This window comes from Phyllobates terribilis, unplaced genomic scaffold, assembly GCF_046119375.1.
Source record: "Phyllobates terribilis strain yellow unplaced genomic scaffold, ASM4611937v1 Scaffold_1__5_contigs__length_1240528914, whole genome shotgun sequence".
Taxonomy (NCBI): Eukaryota; Metazoa; Chordata; class Amphibia; order Anura; family Dendrobatidae; genus Phyllobates; species Phyllobates terribilis.
In genome coordinates, this window is record NW_027362761.1 from 713763426 (window position 1) to 713784516 (window position 21091).

Consider the following 21091-nt stretch of genomic DNA (forward strand, 5'->3'; position numbering starts at 1 on the left):
TACACATTTACACAGGTTTAGGCAATAAAGTTTGAGGCGAGCACTTCTTTAAATCAGGTTTTTGTGTTACATGTATTTTTGTGAAATATTGGCAGTGGGCATGCTTTCACAGTCTGGAACAGTGACTACTCACTGCCTCAGCGCTCCCTGTTGACTGGAACCAAGCAGCTGCAGGAAAAATATAACTTCATTTTCTCTCTGCAGCTAAACATCTCCTTAGACACCCGAACATGTGTGGAACGGTATTTACTTTCAGATTTGCACTACAGCAGCAGGTAAATACCGGTTTTTCGCTCATGACAAGTTCCCTTTAAGGCTTTATTCAGTGCCATCTCAGCACTAGAACAGGAGTTACGAAGAAGTTGCATAAGAGGATATTCACAAGCTGAAGATTTGTTGCCAACATTTCTGCCACTGTCACATTTATCAGACAGAAATCCATGCACATGCCACAGAAGTAGCTCCATGGAATTTTCAGACTTTTTTACAAAAAATCTTTCATATGTGAATACACTCTAAATATGAATTGTTCAACAGTTCAGTTTTGCTAGTTATAGGTTAAACACTTAAGATACAAAAAAAAATCCAAACGGCACAGCTTAGTGTACAGTATTTAACTCTTTCCCTTAAATATGGATACAAAAAATAACATTTCACCTTTTCAGCACACAAAAAAAGCATATTAAAGTGGTTGTCCACTTAAAAAAAAATAATATATATATATATATATATATATATATATATATATATATATATATATATATATATATATATATATATATATATATATATATATATATATATATATTTAGATGTGTTTAAAATATAAAAATATGCAACTTGTCAATCTGCTTGAATTAAAAAAGGTACCCTGAACTTAATGTTCTTAAGATATTAACTTAAGATATCTGTGCTGACAGCTCCACTTCCAAGTCGGGGTTGAAATAGAAGCAGGAGAGATATTTCATTTCAATAGCCATGTCAGCCACCAATGCATAGACAAAGTAGGGGGCCAGCTTAGCCAATGAAATGAGTAGTCAGCCAGCCCCCTTCACACTGTGCACTTGTCATGTACCAACAGAATAAAGGGGAGGAAGCTCTCCTGTGAAGAACCTAAGAAGTGGTAGTGCGTGATACAGGACCAGTGCCAATATCTTGAGCCTGGGGCAACTTTCTTAATTCAAGTGTATAAGGTATATATTTATATTTTCAACACATCTGATCAATTTCATTTCAAGTGAACAACCCCTTTTATGTCAAACTAATTAAAAAAAAACAACAACAAATTTTACCAAAAGGAGAAGAGAAATTAACACAGAGGATGAGACTTTTTTCATTTGACTGATGAAGTCCTGAAGAAGACTCTTATTTTAAGAGCTTAGTAAAAAGTCAGTGTAACTGAAGTTAAATTCCAATGTGAAAGCCGTCCATTTCATGGTATTTAGACTTGAATGGATTCAGGCAAAGAGTTCCTGTACATCTTCATTAAATTGCTATGTTCCTGTCCAGGACTGGAATCCCAATGTAAAAGCAACCAAATGATCGCAAAACGTAATATGTACATTAACAGGGTTGGCAACAGGATTGAAACTAAAACTGATGCATATAAAACAAAGTTACATTTCGGAAAAGCAATGCAGATTGCACAGCTGTTAATAGGACAGGGGAGAAAAACAGGATTTCACACAGCTCATCAATATGATGAGCTGTTTATTCTCAAGCATTCTACACTGTATTGTTTGGATACCTCCCTGATCCCCTCCAAAAAAACACTATAAAAAAAAAATATATATATATATTTGGGGACCCAATGTATTTTTCCGGTTTACTTAAAGTGAACAAAAAGATAGAACTGTTCATTGGTAAGGGAGGGGGTAAAAGTCTGTGTCCTCAGTCCAGCTTTGTTATGAATAGCCGGTCCTAAATATTCCATGAGGTGTACAAAGAGGGGCATCTGTGGATTGTCACCCTGCCAGGTGAGGACAACCATCTTTCAAGGAATGAGGTAAATGGCTGCTATGTACTGGATACAGGTGGCTTGTCTCCTTCGTCACTAGGTGCTACAGAAAGAAGAAAAATATGGGTTAAAGGGTTATCCAAACGCCACATTTTAATAATCAATGTGCTTGATGGATTTTACCCACCACTTGCAGCTGCAACTGCGGGCGTAAGGACATCATCATCACTGTCTTCCTCATTGGATTGGGTGACCTCACTAGCTGGTTCAGGACACTTCACCTCAGCTTCCTGCTCCACACGGCTCCGAAGAGCGAGGATGCGATGATGAATTGCAGCAAAAAGTTGCCCTGTGTCTTTAGAACTTGCCTGTAAACATAAATATACATTATAGATGTGGATGTCATTTTTGGTGCAAAATAACGTTAAGATTTTACTAGAAAATAAAAAAAAAGTGCAAGGAAAAGCAGAAACCTACCAGGTAGCAATTTGTATACAAAGTTTATGTAGCTTGTGTTCTTGTACAGCGAATATTGGCATGAGATGTGTATAGCGATCTCAGTATCTGAGCCCTGTCCATATACTGAAGGTTCTGTGACTGTTGTGAATGGAGCTAGAGTTGAACCCCTTAGCTGCTATGGTCAAGTGACTGCAGCACCTAAGTGGTTTGATAAAGGTTGGGACATAATTGCCGAAATAGTGTTGTCATAGCAGCTGGGGTTTCCATTAAAAGCTTTTGTGGCTGTACAAGCAGAGCTTCATAGTAGAGCAGTAAAAAGACAGCATACTAATTCTGGAGTACTGAAGAGTATTGTACAAGCGATCAACAGAAGGTTCAACACAGATGGAACAATTGTCTGCAGAAGGTTTTTCCATTTAAGAAAAAACTGTTTTGGTCAAGGATCATTATAGGGTCAACATTGACTTACATAGGTGCAAGAGAGTTTTCTCCCTTTAGCAAGAAAGCTAATTAGTATGCGTTTTTCCCCTGAGGAAGCATTGCAGGCTTATAGCTCTACCTTTGCGGTCTCCCCTAGGAGAAACACTACCTACTAGACTTTAAGTCAGTTGAAAATACTAAAAAACCCTAGAGAAAGCAAAAACTTAAAAAAAAAACAAAAAAAACCACACACCATAAAACTCCTGTGTAGGACACACACACACTATAAAAGTCCTGTGTAGGAGGCTAGCATACATTTTTGGCCCAATTTATGCTACTTCATTGGGATAAATTATGAAGAATTTGCCAGGCGGGCTTCACCACATCCCACCTCATCCAACTACTGAATTTCTACCACAAAGGTGACATTGCAACTGTTGCCATTTTTATGCCAAACCCGGGTAGCTTCACCAGCGGTCAAAAGATGGGTCATGGTGAAGTCCGCTTGACCAATTCATTAAAATTTATTTCACTAAAGTGGGGTAAATTACACCAAAGATGTATGCGAGCCCCTGGCTGGAGTAACATTTCTGGCAGAGGCATAATGCAGTTGTAAGGTACACCCAAATCAATAAGTGGTGTGTGTCTTAATGGATTAGGGATATCTTACTCCAGCACTCCATTAAACACTTAAAAGGGAACCTGTCACCAGGTTTTTACCATATGAAGAAAGACTAGCACCTTTCAGCCCTGATATACAGCATTCTGTAATGCTGTATATAAGCCCCTGATCCAACTTGCAAGACAAGAAAAAGACATTTTATTAATCTCACCTGCGGGGTGGTCCGGTCCGAGGGGCGTCGCTCGTCTTGGTCCTGTGCCTCCCGTACATCATCCACACAGTCTCCCCAGCATTGCGCTCCTGCGCAGGCGTACTTGTCTGCCCTGATAAGGGTAGAGTAAAAGTACTGCAGTGCGCATGCGCCGGGGCTCTTTGACCTATTCCAGTGCATGCACACTACAGTACTTTGCTCTGCCCTGGTCAGGGTAGAGAAGTACGCCTGTACAGGAGCCACTGTATGGATGACGTAGGGACGCGTCATCCACACAAAGTAAGGTATTGCAAGAAGAAGGGAGGCACCGGACCAAGACAAACGACGCCCCCCGGACCACCCCGAAGGCGAGTATAATAAAACGTCTTTTTCTTGTAGGCCGGGTTTGGGGCATATATACATGGTGGTCTTACCGGATATGGTAAAAAACTGGTGCCAGGTTCCCTTTAATCAGGCTTTAAGGCTGAAGTAGGGGGTTAAAAAAAAAATATAAAAAATTCCATACTGTGATGCAGACTGACCACAGGTGTCCTAACCCGAACTTGACAGCCTTATAGGGTTATACGACACGCAGCCAGTCACTATGTACAGCGCTCCGAGTGTAGACAGATGTCTGAAGTTGGATAATGCTAAATACCCATGATGAGAATTTGGTGCATTTTTTTTCTGCAGCGTATTTTTATGCATAAAAGATATTGCTTATTACAGTTCTAGCAAAGTGAATGGGATTTATGTAAGAATTTTAATGCTGCAGAAATTGAGCCTTTTTGAATTGCGCAGAATGTTAATTTCTCTGGTGGTTTATATGCCTTTTATTTGCAGATTTTTCCCTTCGACTTGAATAATATGCAGAAAATTCAAATATGCGTTTTAGTGAGTTTCCGCAGCAGAAATGCAGTCAAAACGCATGAAACTTGCACATGACTATTAAAATTTTAGCAAAAGCTAAATTCTAAGCTTTTGACTATAAAAGGTTATTCTGACTCACGTGCTCCTGGACTCTTCTAAACCCTTTAAACTGGTTTACTAGCTCACTGGTTCTAGGCCATTTTGCATGTTAAGCAAAACAAAATAAAGGGGCTGTCTTTCTCAGACAAACCCTTTAAAATACTAGTGCAAATAGCTTTAGAAACAAGTGGATATTGGTCGTTATAATTAATGATGAATAAAAAGTTTTCTTAAAGTTATTTAAAGAATGTCAAAAGTTAAAAAAGTAGTTTTGTTTTAACCGGGGCTGTGTAGTCGGTAAGCCAAACCTCGGACTCCTCAATTTGTCTGACTCTCGACTCCACAGCACTGCCTCACTATTGAGCATGTACACGAAGTGCAGCAGATTCATCTCAACTAAAAGCCGAAATCCTTAGATCAGGAACAGAACAGACATTTATAGGACATTTCATAACTTTCCAAAATTCTTATGAAAACATTTACAGCACATTCTGCATTGAAATACTGTACTCAATTTATTATACAGTGGGGCAAATAAGTATTTGACACACTGCCGATTTTCCCACCTACAAAGAATGGAGAGGGCTGTAATTTTTATCGCAGGTACACTTCAACTGTAAGAGACAGAATCTAAACATAAAAACCAGAAAATCAAACTTTATGATTTTTAAATAATTAAATTGCATTTTACTGCATGAAATAAGTATTTGATCATCTACCAACCAGCAAGAATTCTGGCTCTCACAGGCCTGTTAATTTTTCTTTAAGAAGCCCTCCTACTCTGCACTCATTACCTGTATTTATTGCACCTGTTTGAACTCGTTACATGTATAAGACACCGGTCCCCACACACAATCAATTACACTCCAACCTCTCCACCATGGCCAAGACCAAAGAGCCGTCTAAGGACACTAGGGACAAAATTTTAGACTTGCACAAGGCAGGGATGGGCTACAGGACAATAGGCAAGTAGCTTGTTGAGAAGGCAACAACTGGTGGCGCAAATATCAGAAAACGGAAGAAACACAAGAGGACTATCAATCTTCCTCAGTCTAGGGCTCCATACAGATCTCGCCTCGTGGGGTAAGAAGGATTCTGAGAAAGGTCAGGAAACGGCCCAAAACTACACAGAAGGACCTGGTCAATTACCTGAAGAGAGCTGGGACCAGTCTCAAACATTACCGTTAGTAACACACTACACCATCATGGATTAAAATCCTGTAGGGTACGCAAAGTCCCCATGCTCAAACCAGCACACATCCAGGCCCATTTGAAGTTCGCTAATGACCATCTGGATGATCCAGAGGAGTTATGGGAGAAGGTCATGTGGTCAGATAAGACTACAATATAACTTTTTGGTATCAACTCCACTTGCAAGGTTTGGATGAAGAAGGACGAGTACAACCCCAAGAACACAATCCTAAAGTGAAGCATGGTGGGGGAATCATCATACTATAAGGGTGCTTTTCTGCAAAAGGGACAGGACTGCGCCGTATTGAAGGGAGGATGGATGGGGTCATGTATCGTGAGATTTTGGCCAACAACCTCCCCCCCCTCATTAAGAGCATTGAAGATGGGTTGTGGCTGGGTCTCCCAGTATGACAATGACCCGAAGCACAGAACCAGGGCAACTAAGGAGTGGCTCCGTATGAAGCCTTTCAAGGTCCTGGAGTGGCCTAGCCAGTCTCCAGACCTAAACCCAATAGAAAATCTTTGGAGGGAGCTGAAACTCAATGTTACCTAGCGACAGGTCTGAAGAAGATCTGTATGGAGGAGTGGGCCAAAATCCCTGCTGCAGTATGTGCACACTTGGTCAAGAACTAGAGGAATTGTCTGACCTCTAATTGCAAACAAACATTTCTGTACCAAATATTAAGTTCTGATTTTCTATTGTATCAAATAAATAAATAATTTGCATTTTATTGCATGAAATAAGTATGTAAAAATCATACAATGTTATATTCAGGATTTTTTTTTAGATTCTGTCTTTCACAGTTGAAGTATACCTACGATAAAAATTACAGACCTCTCCATTCTTTGTAGGTGCGAAAACTTGGAAAATCGGCAGTGTATCAAATACTTACTTGCCCCACTGTATATTTTAGGAGACTGTCCATTTTATACCGACTCCATCAAAATGGACAGACATCACAGCCTTAGTTTTTACATAAATGAAGAAAAGAGGTCTAAAGTCAAAAAGTACTACAATTATGGTACCTCCAAGACAAGCCAACAAAAGAATTTATCAGCTCAGCAAACACTTACCGATATGAGAAAAACTTTAACACCCTGGTCCTCTGTGTCCATTGCAGTAATTCGAATGCTCTTCTCACTGGCTTTGTCTATCTGCATTTGCGCCCAGAGCTTAGTGTTGAGGATTAGTCGCAGACTTCCCTGTGTGCGCATAACTGAGGACAGAAGGTACATTTTCTACTAATAAAAGGAACGATCCATACTGCACATACACAAACAAGAAAAAACCCACAAATCACACGCACACCAGCAAACATATCCGATTCACATTAAAGGGAATCGGTCACCAGTTTTTTGTCACCTAATCTGAGAGCAGCATGATTTAGGGTCAGAGGCCCTGATTCCAGCGATGTCACTTACTGAACTGCTTGCTTTAGTTTTTAGAATATCACAAGGAGGACTAGGAAACCCTGTCCAACTGCACCCCCCCAGCAATGATTGGCAACTTTCTGACTATGCACAGTATGGCGCCAATCGATAGGGGTGTGGTTATGCAAAGATAAGCATGCAGAGAACTAGTGTATCTGTGGCAGAGAAAAAAGTGATTTTATAAAAATCGCTGCCCCCTGTGAAGTGATACAGTAAAGTGATCCATTGCTGGAATCATGGTCTCTTGCCCTACACCATTCTGTTCCCAGATGACAGATTTCCTTTAAAGGCCAAATTCAGATGTTCGGGTATAGACTGTAATTCAGACTAGCCTAGGGTCTATCGAGAATTTAAGTAGATATTGGAGCAAATTAACTGACAAAATTGGTCAACATGAGGCTTGATCATTGGGCTACGTGTTCATTTAATGTATATAACCAGGAATACTACTAACAACCGGTTACAATGAAGTTCATTCTGTGAGTTCACAGTGGTTACCCGAAGCATTATGGGAAATTACCTTCCAAAACATTAAAGGTTTTATGTGCAGTCCAGTAAACTTTCAAATAGCTTCTTAGCCATGTCGTCCAGATTCCTAGCTGTACCCATCTATTCCTGTGCACTTATCTGCTGATGCCACATAGACTGCTCTGCCCTGCTGGTGGTCTGTGATCACAGACATTCCTCCCTCTTCAGGCTGATTACCATCCAATTTGCATGCACAGACTCAATTACTGGATCGATGCATGCGCCACGCTTCAGCTCAGAGCCCCATCCCCCCAACCTCAATTTGGCGTCCAGGTGACCAGCGCCTGAGCAATACTGTCTTCTATCTGGCTTTAACTGCAAGTGCACCAATGATTTTATTGGGTGATTAGGATTAGTGACATCTCAGTTTTCCAGGTTTGTGTTTGGCGTTGCACAGTCAAAACGTATTTAGACAGGTGGTGCACTCCTAGATACCCTGTATAAACAATTCTCTTAGATATTACTATTAGCAGAATATACTTCTTTGTAGTCAGCAATAAAAGAGGATTTTTGGTACTCACCGTAAAATACTTTTCTCGGAGCCTTCATTGGGGGACACAGGAAACCATGGGTGTATGCTGCTGCCACTAGGAGGGTGCCACTAGTTTACTGAGAGTCAGTTTGTCTATCACAGACCACATTATATTAGTAATTAATCAAGAGATCTAGGTAACTCCATATACTTTTTCTTGGAACTGTATTCGGCAATGCTTACACCACGTTTTTCTATACGGCTGATGTCTCCTATATCCAGACATATATATATATTTTTGTTTGTTTAAAACAATGGAAGTCTACGGTATCCAACTCTATCCAACCTGTTATTAGTATACATTTTTCTCTATCGCTTCATTGGGGGACACAAGAAACCATGGGTGTATGCTGCTGCCACTAGGAGGCTGACACTAGGCAGAAAAAAAGGCTAACTCCTCCCCAGCAGGCTACACCCACACTGGGAGTGAACTAACCAGTTTGTGAGAAAGCAGTAGGAAAGGAGATATAAAAGATTACCCTAAAATGAACCAAAAATAGCACAAATAAGGGTGGGTGCTGTGTCCCCCAATGAAGGCTCCGAGAAAAGGATTTTACGGTGAGTACCAAAAATCCTCTTTTCTCTAGCACTTCATTGGGGGACACAGGAAACCATGGGACGTCCTAAAGCAGTCCCTAGGGCGGGAAGAGACAAGTACTCAAAAGGCAAGGTCGGTCCACTACTGCCTGAGGGAATTTCCAATACAGATTGGCGTTGCTGAGGCCGAGTGGAGATACCATGTAGTACAAGGAGAATGTGTGAACCGGAGATCAGGAAAGACGAACAGTCCATGGAGCGATAGGAATATTCTGGATAAACTGGCAGTGTCCCCCGTTCAGGGGAGAAACGGGTGGAAGAAAAAACAGAACAATGAGTACAGATAGAAGAACCAGACTATCTAATTTAGCTCTCCACCCTGTATGTAAGTCACGACTAGAACAGATGAGACTGGCTCTAAACCTAAGCAAGTCGGAAAAAGGGAAAGGTCCCGGACTTCCTGCGACCCTGAAAGGGGGGCACCAGAAGGCAGCGGCCTGGCCAGGGAAAAAGTGTCCCAGAACACTTCCACTTCAGACAGGCGCAGGGCTCAGGCTAGACGGGAGGATAGCCTCTCCCATACAGGGAAAACTTCGCTCAGGGGGGAAGAATAAGGACCGATCTGGGGAAGGGCCCCCTTGTTCCATGTGTTACACTGTCCCCCAAATTTACTCAACATGCTTATGTGGAGATGAGAAGAAGCCGAAAAAAAGAGGACAGGAAGATGGACACCAAAGAGTCCAACCCTCCAAGGGAAGGATCGAGAACTCTTACCGTGAAAGTAAAGACTATGGCGCCAACGGAGGGAGGATTCCACCCATGGTAGGATTAATCATGATGACACATGTCACGCAGGAGTAACGACCACCCATCTGAAGGGAATGCTCTGAGGAGAACCTTACCTGTCTCTGGAAACGACCCACTGGTTCGTGTGACGCTGGACAGGACCGGTTTGAATAATGGCCATCATATCCTGCTAGGCTGAAGTTCTCTTCGACGAAACAGAAGGTACAGCAAGAGACATGGCATTAATGAGGTCCTAGTCAGGTAGACGGCAGACTGATTCAGGTTGTGGAATCAGGTGTTTCATCATAAGGCGTCTGGAGACCGATAGTCCATCTTGATTCTAGACAAGTGGCAATCCCGAAAGGAAGGAAGAAAAGAAGAGTGCCTGCATGCAGAATCCTGAATCCAAAGGTGAGTCTTTCGAGATGAGCTCCGTTACAAACCGTTCATCCTGCAAATGTTGGGTGCTGCCAACAACTGTCCCTGGAAGTGGAAACTTCTGACTGGACACATGTTAAGCCGCATAGTGCCGGCTTGAGGAAAGGCTTCCATGTCCTGAAAGTCGGAAGTTCTCTTGTCGAAAGAGAAAATTAAGCAAGAGACACGACATTACTGAGGTATCTGACTGGTAGGAGGTAATCAAGTGCTTCGTCTCAAGAAGTCTAGAGACCCTAGGTCTGTTTCTGTCCTCGAATGTGAGGGAAGAAAAGGCGAGTACCTGTATGCGGAATAGTCTCCCTAGAGGAGCGCCACAAACAGCCGATTATTCAACTGATGAAAGGCGTTGACTACAACTGTAGGGAAAAAGAAAACAGGAGCAACAACTCGTGTATAGGCATCAGACCGGTAGGTCCCACGGAGCCTGGGTGAACCGGGGCGGTCAGGAAGAGCAGGACGAGAAAAATCTGTTTTCGTGACAAACTAAGACCTGCTCCCTGGTATGAACAGAGCCTGTAACAGCATCTGGTCTGTAATACCATGTCTGTAATTTGTTGAAGACTTGAAGAGGTCTGCTCCTGAGGAAACAAAAAGGTGAGTGTCGACAAACTGACAGGCTGTGGATAGTGGATCGAATACTACAGGGTTAGCAGCAAACGGATAAAAAACACTGTAGCTGCTAATAAGGGGGGGTAGTAGGTCTGAACTGCTAGGGATAACGGACAGAGAGCCCAGATATAGATAAGTGTCTGGAGCACTACATGGAATTATGCCGTTGAAAAGAGACAGCTGTATAGCTGTGTCCATAGATGTTAGTGGGTCTGACCAACTGCAGAGGGTACCCGACCGTTGATGCATAAGGAACCTCTGAAACGGAGATAATGGAGGTTGTTGCATGTATGTTCTTAAATAGCAGTGGCGAGGTAACACTCTGTTACTGACCCGCCTTAGTCCGAAAGGACTGTTGGCAGGGTAGGCTACCACATAAATCTGATGCCATTAGGAAGTGGGCAGGAGTTGGCAGTGGCTTGCCTGGGTAAACGTGCCATAGGTATGGTCGTGGAGCGGGTGGAACACCACGTATGTTCCCTAAAGGAAGCTCTACTGGTGTGGACATGGAGGATGGAGTGTTCTGACGCACTGCAAGATTTGCAAAGTATCGAACAGTCAAGGTATGGGCAACTACTACGTTATAAAAATAATAATTCTGGAGATACCTCGGTTCTGACTTACTATCGCTAGTAGGAACAGTGTGAGGGCACAACCTTGGTGAATTGAGGACCTGTCCGTAGGGAGAGGCATAAAACAACTCCTGTGTGTACCATAAAGAAGGTAACCTGCTATAGGCAAGGCACCCTGCAGGTACCAGAATGGTAATTGACCAGAAACCGTAGGCTGCAGAAGAATTCAGAATGGTAACTGCTCTGAACACCATTTCCTGAGTATACCTCATTCGCAGGGCACTCAATCAGATCTCTTCGTGATTGGAGGCGAGAGACCCTCTAGGGAAGAGATTGGTCTTTGTGGAAGAGGTTCGTCGTCCTTGACTCAGGCCTGCTTGACCGCTGATACCAGGCTGTTCATCATGTCTTGTGACCTGGAGGGACCGGTTGGAGTCTAGATCGGAATCCAACTCGGGTAGCAGGGTGGAGAGGGCCAACTCTAAAACTATCTCCGGGAAAGAGAAGCGAGACATGGGAGTAGTCCTAGATTATGTAGGAACAAGGGGAGTCCAGACATAAGGCTGGAGGGCACCCGCTCCCTGGAACTCTGCGCGATCTGCTGTAAAAGCAAGCATCTGATACATCTTGGGAATAATCAGAGCAGCTGAGGTGGATGGCTTGTTAGGCAGTCGCAAAGGGACCTCTACCAAAGATTGGTGAGGTCGGTTACCGGATGCAGTCAGGTGGCAACCATCGGAATACCGTTTTCGACCCTGGTGGCGGGGAGCTCCAGAGAGAACTGTGTGCTTGGGGTTGTTGCGGTCGATGCACGGAGATTCCTGCTGACCTATGGATATTGGTACCCTAATACCATAAGTCTTAGCATGGTCTGTCCCACAATCTGTACAGTTTTGGGATGTCCCATGAAATGTCCCACAAACGCTATGGTTTTGGAAAGAAATGTCCCACAAACGCTATGGTTTTGGAAAGAAATCGTCCCACAAACGCTATGGTTTTGGAATGAAATGTCCCATAAACTATTTGGAAGTTTAGGAAAATAAGGGGGCCTGGGCCCACTTTATACTATGTGGGGGACCCCGGTGTTGATTTCCCGTGGGCTAACGGTTGAAGCAGTGCCAGGAGCCGAGGCTGAAGAGGCAAGGAGACGTTGTGACATAGGCTGCGGCTGGGAGACGGAGGGTGTGGCTGTAGCTGTGCCGGAGCCCGCGGTTGGTACTGCGACGGGGGCCACGACTGGTGCTGCGACGGCAGCTTCTGCTGGTATGGCGAGGGGGCTGCGGCAGTTGCTGAGGGGGACGCGGTTAGCGCTATGATGTAGGCTGCAGCTAGCATTGGATCGGAGGCCGCAGCTGTCGAGGAAACGCGACAGGGCTAGCGCTGTGACAGGGGCCGCGGTAGGCGACTAGATGGAGGTCGCGGCTGGCGCTGTGACGGAAGCCGTAGGTGGCGAGGAGACGCGGGCAAAGTTTGGCGGTGTGGTGCAGGCAGCGTCTGTAGCTGTGAACCTGGCTGCGGCAGGCGCCAAGATGGAGGCCGCGCAAGTAATGGCGCCGGCGGGAGAGGGAGGGGGCGGAGTCGAAAAAGGGAGCACAGAGAGCCTGTGCTGAGGAAAAGAAAAAACAGCAGGGATTGATAGAAAAAAGGGGTTAGGAAGAGTCCGTAGCTCTGGGGGGCTAATGGTGTGGTGTGGGGGCGTGTGAATGTTACTAGGCCAAAGCCAGGGCCTAAATTTTGAAAGAGGGCTGGCAATGAGGAAAGTCACTGTTCTCTGATTGGACCTGAACCCACAATTCTGTGTCCAGAAACCAGTGCACTAACCACTGAGGTATCTACCCAGTTAGACCGGGAACAGTTTCCAGCTGGCTGTCCTGTGGAGCTCCCGCCACCTGAAGAAAGGACTGTAGAAAGGAGGGTACCTGTTTTCTGGAGAGGCCCCGACTCCTTCTTCACAGTCCTGAAGACGGCATCAGGAGACACCCGGTTAAAGTGAGGGGGTTTCTCGCTGGAATAGGAACATCTTCCTTCCCGCCGCAGTCTCTGGCGGTGCAAAAGACGGTGTCAACCCTTGGTGAGGGGAGGATCACTGACTAGTGATCACAGTCTTTCTCCCGGCCCGCTCCGAGGAGGGGGCTGGGGTGGGGAAAGGCAGGACCATCCGCCACGAGTCACCCCAAAACGGTTCGGAAGAGTTAGGCAGGACCCTTTTTTTCCCCTGTTAGACAAGAGTGGACGATGTGGGCGACACCACATTGTTCTTTCTGTCCCAAAAGGTGGGAAATCAGGGTGAGCTGTTACACCCTGTTGCCCGAAGTCACAAGCTGTATCTGAAAAAGAAAGGAAAAACATTAATAAAACACAACAAGATGGTAGAGACGGGTCTGAATGAAGACCCATGTCTTGCCTCCTTGGACACTAAGCAAAAACTGGTTAGTTCACTCCCAGTGTGGATGTAGCCTGCTGGGGAGGAGTTAGCCTTTTTTTCTGCCTAGTGGCACCCTCCTAGTGGCAGCAGCATACACCCATGGTTTCTTGTGTCCCCCAATGAAGCGATAGAGAAAAATGTATACTAATAACAGGTTGGATAGAGTTGGATACCGTAGACTTCCATTGTTTTAAACAAACAAAAAAATATATATATGTCTGGATATAGGAGACATCAGCCGCATAGAAAAACGTGGTGTAAGCATTGCCGAATACAGTTCCAAGAAAAAGTATATGGAGTTACCTAGATCTCTTGATTAATTACTAATATAATGTGGTCTGTGATAGACAAACTGACTCTCAGTAAACTAGTGACACAAACCTTAATACTATTCAAGTATTATACTCAGTGTAAACACCAAGTGCAAGGAGGAAAAAGTAAGTGACCCACCATAACATTGAACAGGTGATGCATGATTTTGGATGTATAGAGTGAGCTCAAGAGCTGTGCTAGCTACACACAGCAGGTGCAGACTGTTATATAGCTAGCCCCTGCCTCTAACAGCAGTGATCAGCGCTCAAATCACTGCTGTTTAACCACTTAATTGCCACAGTCAGTCTGACATTTAACCTATTAAGTCTTTTTACTGATTTGAGATATAAGTGAACAGCATTCCCCGATGGGTGAAAATGCAGCAGCTGTCCACTATAGCAGACACCCTGCTGTATCAGCCACAATCGGTGTTAGCATGGACCATACCTACAGGTGCATCTCACTAAATTAGAATATCATCAAAAAGTTCATTTATTTCAGTTCAATACAAAAAGTGAAACGCATATATTATATAGAGTCATTACAAACAGAGTGATCTATTTCAAGTGTTTATTTCTGCTAATGTTGATGATTATGGCTTACAGCCAATGAAAACACAAAAGTCATTATCTCAGTAAATTAGAATAATTAACAAAAAACACCTGCAAAGGCTTCCTAAGCGTTTAAAAAGGTCCCTTAGTCTGTTTCAGTAGGCTCCACAATCATGGGGAAGACTGCTGACTTGACAGACGTCCAGAAGGCACCTGTATATAACCCCTTAGATGCTGTTGCCAATAGTGACTACAGAATCTAGATGGTTAACAGAATGTGGGGGCTCCCTCTTTAACCCCATCTGCACCCTGAGATTATGATTGTGTGGTCCTGATGGTTGTTATTGCAATTCACAAACTTTTTAAATTTGTCAAATTTCTGATATTTTTATAAATGAAAAATATATTGACCTAAATTTACCATTATCAAAGAATGTGTCACAAAAAAAAATCTTAAGAAATCACTGGGATATGTGCAAACATTCCAGAGTTATCTCCAGATAAACTGACAAATATCAGATTTGAAAAATTTGGCTTGGTCACTAAGGGGCCATTAAGATGGTGCTGGAAAGTGCTTTTATCGGGGTTCTGTAGAACTGATCTCGACATCACTAGGGGTTCCAGTGGTCATACCCCCAGTGATCAGCAAATTATCCCCCAACCTAGGGAGAATACATGTTTTTTTGATGAATAACCATTTAACTGGCCTAACCATGGTGGGGTATCCATAATTACTGTGTACTCATAGTGTGCAATTAAAGCTGGGGGCTCCCTGAAATTGTCCCCCATCTTGCCACCATATTTGTACTCCCAACCGCAGGTTGGTTTCTCAAGAGATGGTCATTTCTTTTATATACTGCAATACTGTAGCATAGAGAACAAGCCATCAAACAACCTCAGGTTCAAGTCCGCTAAGGCTGCTAAAAAAAAAAAAGTGAAGAAAAAAATGCCTGAAGATATATAAAAACTATTTAAACATTTGAATCACCCCTCTTTTCCAGGTTAAAAAAAACAAAAAAAAAACAACACATGGCAACATCAAGTCCGTAAAGGATCTAGAAAAGGCATTAATCAGTAAACAAAAGAAAAAATAAATCAAAGTGAATAAAGCCAGTTTTCGGTTGCTGCACTCACCCACCTCCCCCCCCCAAAAAAATTCTAAAGTGATCAATATACCATGTGTACGCCAAAATGGTATCAATAAAGAAGACACAGCTTGCCTCATGAAAAACAAACCCTCTTATTGAAACATATGTAAATTTCTGAATTTTCTCTGACCAATATTAAAATGCTAAAAAATGCTTTTTAAATCCCAAAATATGAAAAAAAATATACAAGTCTGATATTACCGTAATCAGACCTGACGAATCATGTTAGGCCATTTTTACTGCACAATGAATGCTATAAAAATGAAAAAAAAAAAAAAAAAAAAAACACTGGCGAAATTAAAATTTTATGTCCCCCACTTAAATGTGTTTCCCCGTTTTTCTATACTTTGTAAAAAATACTGTCAGGTCCTATTGGTGCAAAACACAAACACACATGGGTCTTTAAGGAGTTAAAGTAGAAACCAAAAAAGCTGAATGGAGCAAAGGTAACAAGTCTCAGATAAAGTGTTTTTACCATACATTGTTGTCTCAGTATAAATATCTTCAACAGTTATTAACAATCAATTAGAATAACTCACCAAGTCTAGAATGCAATGTGCCGTCTTCTGTAGAGGCCATGTCATTGAGTCTTAGAAGACCTCTGCCTCTCTCTACCCAAGATTGTGACGTTTTATCAAATACGAACAGCTTGCACTGAATCTAAGGAGAAGGCAGACAAGATGGAAAAACTGTAAGCGTACATTTATATAACAATTAAATATCACTAACATTGGTTTCCTAGTAATTTCTCCCCTACCCTTTCCATTTCATTTGCTCCTACTTTGTCTAATGTTGTGGCGTACACCTCTTTGTGAATCAGGTGCGTCTAGCTCCAGCCAAGACCTCCAAGACCAAGCTGGACAACGCAGGTCTTGATGTATCGAGCCCAAAGATTAGCAAACTGACCAGTTCACCAGCCAAAAATGGATGGATTTGTAAAAAACAGCCTGCAGAATTGTCTGAATATTCCCGAATCAAACATTATGGACACGTTTTTATGGTCTACTTTTACCATTCATTTTTACATGTACTGATGAGGCTGGTATATTTACCTTTGACCATCTACATCAGAATGGCTGTATAACCCAGATGTTATGATGAGCATTTTAATATTAGGTGGAAAATAATGTAATAAAGGATTACACAGCCACTGACATGGCTTTTCATCAGGTCCAATATCTACTTCCTTATATAGGTTTTGTATTGAGAAAGCTTGACAAATCTGCTTTAGAGGACCTTATACGTTGAGCTGGACACAGCATGTAATAGTGGCTGAAGAGCAGAATATTTATTTTTTATACAAGTTTGCCTCTCCATTTAGGCGATAACTAAAGTTAACCCTTAAATGCCAAATACTATGGTAAGTCCAGGTGGGTGGTGTTCGATACTTGTCACTGAGGGTGTGCTACTTCTTCTCCCTGTATGGAGTGGTTATCTGATAACGAGATCGCTAGCGAGAGTTATTACGTCACGGTTTTGGGATAACTGGAGAGTCGTTTCGTGATCGCTGGGGAGCTGTCAAACATGTAGAACTTCCCAACGATTTCGGCCACCCCAGTGATCTAACCAACGATCTCGGCGGTCGTTGGGACGCTTTCACACAGCAGCTATTTCAACGATCCACACCTTGATAGGGACTGTACTGTGTCACAAAGGCGTGCATAAAATTACGCAAAATCAGGACTCAGTCGAATGAACGGATATCAACAGCCCGGAGAATTCTGCTAGGATCTGCAATCCAGCACGAGGTCAGAAACAAAGGATGGAATCGCTATTCTGTTGCCTTCTTTATGCACTGCGGAAAATGAGAACGCTGTAGCGACCACCAATCGGCGGCGAGGGGCGCGGAAAAGTACAATTTATGCACGTCTACGTGTCTCAGTTCTGAATCGCTAACGAGGTCGTTGATAAGGTGTCAAATACAGCGATGCACACTGCCCAGCGGGAGCGCAACGACCCAGGAAGGGTCCAGGAAGCTTTGTAACGATCAGCTATCTCACAGCAGGGGCCTGATCGTTGCTACCTGTCAGACATAACGAGATCGCAAAACCCGTGACGTATCAACGATCTCGCTAGCTGATCTCGTTATGTGTGACGGGGCCTTTAGGCCAAGGCCCCGCTATCAGTAATTGGTCAGTATTTTTTCTCAGGAGTGGGAGCCAAAACAAGCGCACCAATTCTGCATTTATTATACCTGCTGTGCACATGCTGCAGAAATTTCCGCTGCAGATTATCATTGCAGAAAAAAACGCGGCACTACCAGTTATTTTGCGGAAGAAAACTGTAAAAAAAATTTAAAAAAAAGAATAAAATGAAAAATAAATCTATACTTACCTTCTGATGGCCCCCGGTCTCCTTGTCTTCACTTTCCGGCAGTTCGCGATGGACTGAAGGACCTGCGCTGACGTTCTAGTCATGTGACGGGTCACGCGACGCTGACGTCGGCAGGTCCTTCAGTGTACCGCTGCCGGCAAGGGAGAACGGAGGGAATCAAGACTGCGGGGGCCATCAGAAGGTACGTATATATTTATTTTTTGGCATTCTCTCGGGTCACACTATATAAATCCATGCCGGTTGCATGGATTTATATAGTGTGACCAAGTTGACAAGCACTTTCCAAGTGATGCTAAAATCGCTTGAAAAGCGCTCGTCAACCCGCATGCGGAAATGCATGTGAAGAACGCTTCACGTCCGCATGTCCCTGGCAGGAAAACGTATGCACGATCCACATGTACAATCCGCATGTGTTTTTTCTGCCAGGGAGATGCAGAAACACTCAGGAAAAAATCCTGAGCATTTCTGCATCATGGGCACATAGCCTAAAGATTAACTCATCAGGTGCCAAATGCTTTGCTTGCTAATATCTCAGACACACACACACTAAGGGTTAAAACACAGATTTCAGTAAAGCTCCTAGGTTTTGTTTGCCTTTAATGATTGTTTTAGCACCATGAGCTTATCATTGTTGTGACTCAGGAGCCTGAGCCTCCTGGTCTGACAATGCCCTCTCCTGTGATAGGCACCTCACTGTCTATGGACATTGTACATAGAAAGCCTGGTGTGGGCAGGGTTAGCTCTCTCAGCTCTGCTTCATTGCTAAACCTAAAAGCTCTGATTGTGTGAGAAAGGCTGCGCCCAGTAAATCATTGGATCCAGCTTCTATTTGCCTACATCAGGCTGCTCTCAGATGAGGTAGCAAAAACCTGCTGACAGAATCCCTTTAAACATGTAATCTGCACCTAAAAAACTCTTCTGGTTCTTGGTAGAAGGGGAGGAAAAAATGAAAAAAGTGCAAAAATGGAACTCTAAACCACAAAACAAGCTTTTAAAAAATAAAAATAGCATATTTAGGAAGAATAAATAAAATGTTTAATATGCATTATTATAACAATACCAACTTGGTTTTCATTGTGAATGATTAAAAATTTCTAGCTAATAAATATGTCAAAAGCTGAAGCTTCTTAAAACAACTGTTTCTCATTGCTGAGTTTTTGACGCTGTGGAATTTCTGCACCTATTATATAAATTAGGTTACTTGCGTTTTTGTGTGCAGGTTTCAGAGATGGTTTAGTGAATCCTGCATTGAGCAGGGGGTTGGACACAATCACCCTGTAGGTCCTTTCCAACTCTAACTTTCTATGATTCTATAACTCTATAAAAAGCACAGTGGGTAGGAGATTTCTATAACTCTCATCCACTTTGCTGGGACTGTAAGACACTGCGTTTTTGACAACAAAAATATGGCAACGTCAAGAAGTCAACAAAAGCTCATTGTGGGAAAGTAGCCTAAATGTTCTATCAGTGTTTTTCACTGATAGAGCACGTACCCATTATAGTCCATGGTGCTGTTTAAATGTCCATGTTTTTATGTGGACAATCACCTATTTAAGTCTCTGGGTCCATGAACAACTTTCATGGCATTCTAGTGCTGTCTGTTCATTGACAGTTTCATAGGAGAAGCTTGGGAAACAATCATGAGTTAAAGTAATAAAACACTGATTGTAAAAACTGACACCAGTATTAAAATACTGAAGAAATTATTTTTTCATGTATGGGAAAAAAAAAAACGTCTGAATGAGAACTTCGAGAAATGGTAACCATGCTCACTTTGCTGCAAAAAAAATAAAAATGGCGAGCACTCATTTTGGTGTATTCCTATTTTAAAAGTAGTACAAATTTCATGCAAAATAAAAATTAATTTACGATTAATATTTGGCATAAAATGCAATAGTAAATGTTTATCTTGTAAGCCTCAGGTAGTTTGTGTGTGCTGGCATGTGACCTGCATGATGGGACTGGCTGACCAGCTTAAGTTTTTTATTTCTGCAAGCCCCCTGCTTTTGTTACAGTGTTTGTGCTCAAAGAAGTGAGGAAAAAGGGCTCGGGATGACAGCAGCAGTTGGGTGCTTGTGCTGGATATATACAGCAGTCTACAAAATCAGAATTACTCAATAATTAAAGGGAACCTGCCATGTCAAAAAACGCCATTAACCTGCAGACATGGGGTTATTGAGCAAGTAAATAGTGTTCTAAAGCTGTGTGACTGCAGCACTGAAAGCCCAGCAGCCGGGAGGAAATGAACTTTCTCCGCTGCCACACCTCTATGACTGAAAGCAGAAGGCTGCCGAGAGGAAAAAAAAAAGTTCCTTTCCTCCCCAGAAGCCGGGCCTTCACTGTGGTGGATGCACAGCTTTAGAACACTATTGACCCATGTCTGCAGGTTAATAGCATTTTTTTTTTTTTTTTAAACATGACTAGTTGTCTTTTATGCAATTTTATTCTGATATTAGGTCATTAACTGCCCAATCCCTGGTATTTCCTTACCTGCAGAACATTGCTCTCTGCTTCTTCTCCAGTGATAACCTCTACTTTCTCCAGTAGACATCGTTTTGCTGTGGCTTTTGTGTAAGCAGCTGCAGATTCCGCCAACGATTCAGAGATATTGTTAGCTGTAATTTGCACAAAATACATTTATGAAAAAAATAAAAACCTACAAGAATAGCATGCAAAACTGTAGTATACTTTTAATGTCAGGTATAACTTAACGCTCATATTGTCATGATATTGGAGTGAAAACCACTGTAAATAAGTCTTACTTTTAATTAGGAATATCGATGTTTGTATGTCTAATACTAAAAACTGTTAATAGACATTTTGCTGTATAATAATAATCACCGCGCAAACCCACATTTCTCTGGAGTATTTTCCAATGAAGATCCTTCAGCTCCACATTCTCCAGCATTTTCCTTATTGCTGTCAGAACTTGCTTCAGTTTTGGGTGGACTCTGAAAATGATGAGCAGACCAGGTTAGTTTTAGGAAAAAATAACTTAAATTTGTTTTTATTTTTAGTCTGACAATCAGAGATTTCCCTTAGTACCTCTCAGGGTAAGCAAAAAAACAAACAAAAATGTC

The 21091-nt window shown here is 42.6% G+C and overlaps 1 protein-coding gene across 1 annotated transcript in view; it reads right to left on the reverse strand.

Moving 5' to 3' along the window:
• Positions 1-599: 599 nt before the first annotated feature.
• LOC141274024 (ran-binding protein 3-like) overlaps positions 600-21091 on the reverse strand; it is a 74624-nt gene continuing 54132 nt past the window's right edge. Inside the window, exons 12-17 of the mRNA XM_073686268.1 lie at positions 20866-20962; positions 20502-20626; positions 16217-16337; positions 6883-7025; positions 2145-2325; positions 600-2060 (exon numbers count right to left, since the gene is read on the reverse strand). Of these exons, the coding sequence (XP_073542369.1) occupies positions 2017-2060; positions 2145-2325; positions 6883-7025; positions 16217-16337; positions 20502-20626; positions 20866-20962 (711 nt within the window). The 3' untranslated portion in view covers positions 600-2016. The remainder of the gene's footprint in view (positions 2061-2144; positions 2326-6882; positions 7026-16216; positions 16338-20501; positions 20627-20865; positions 20963-21091) is intronic.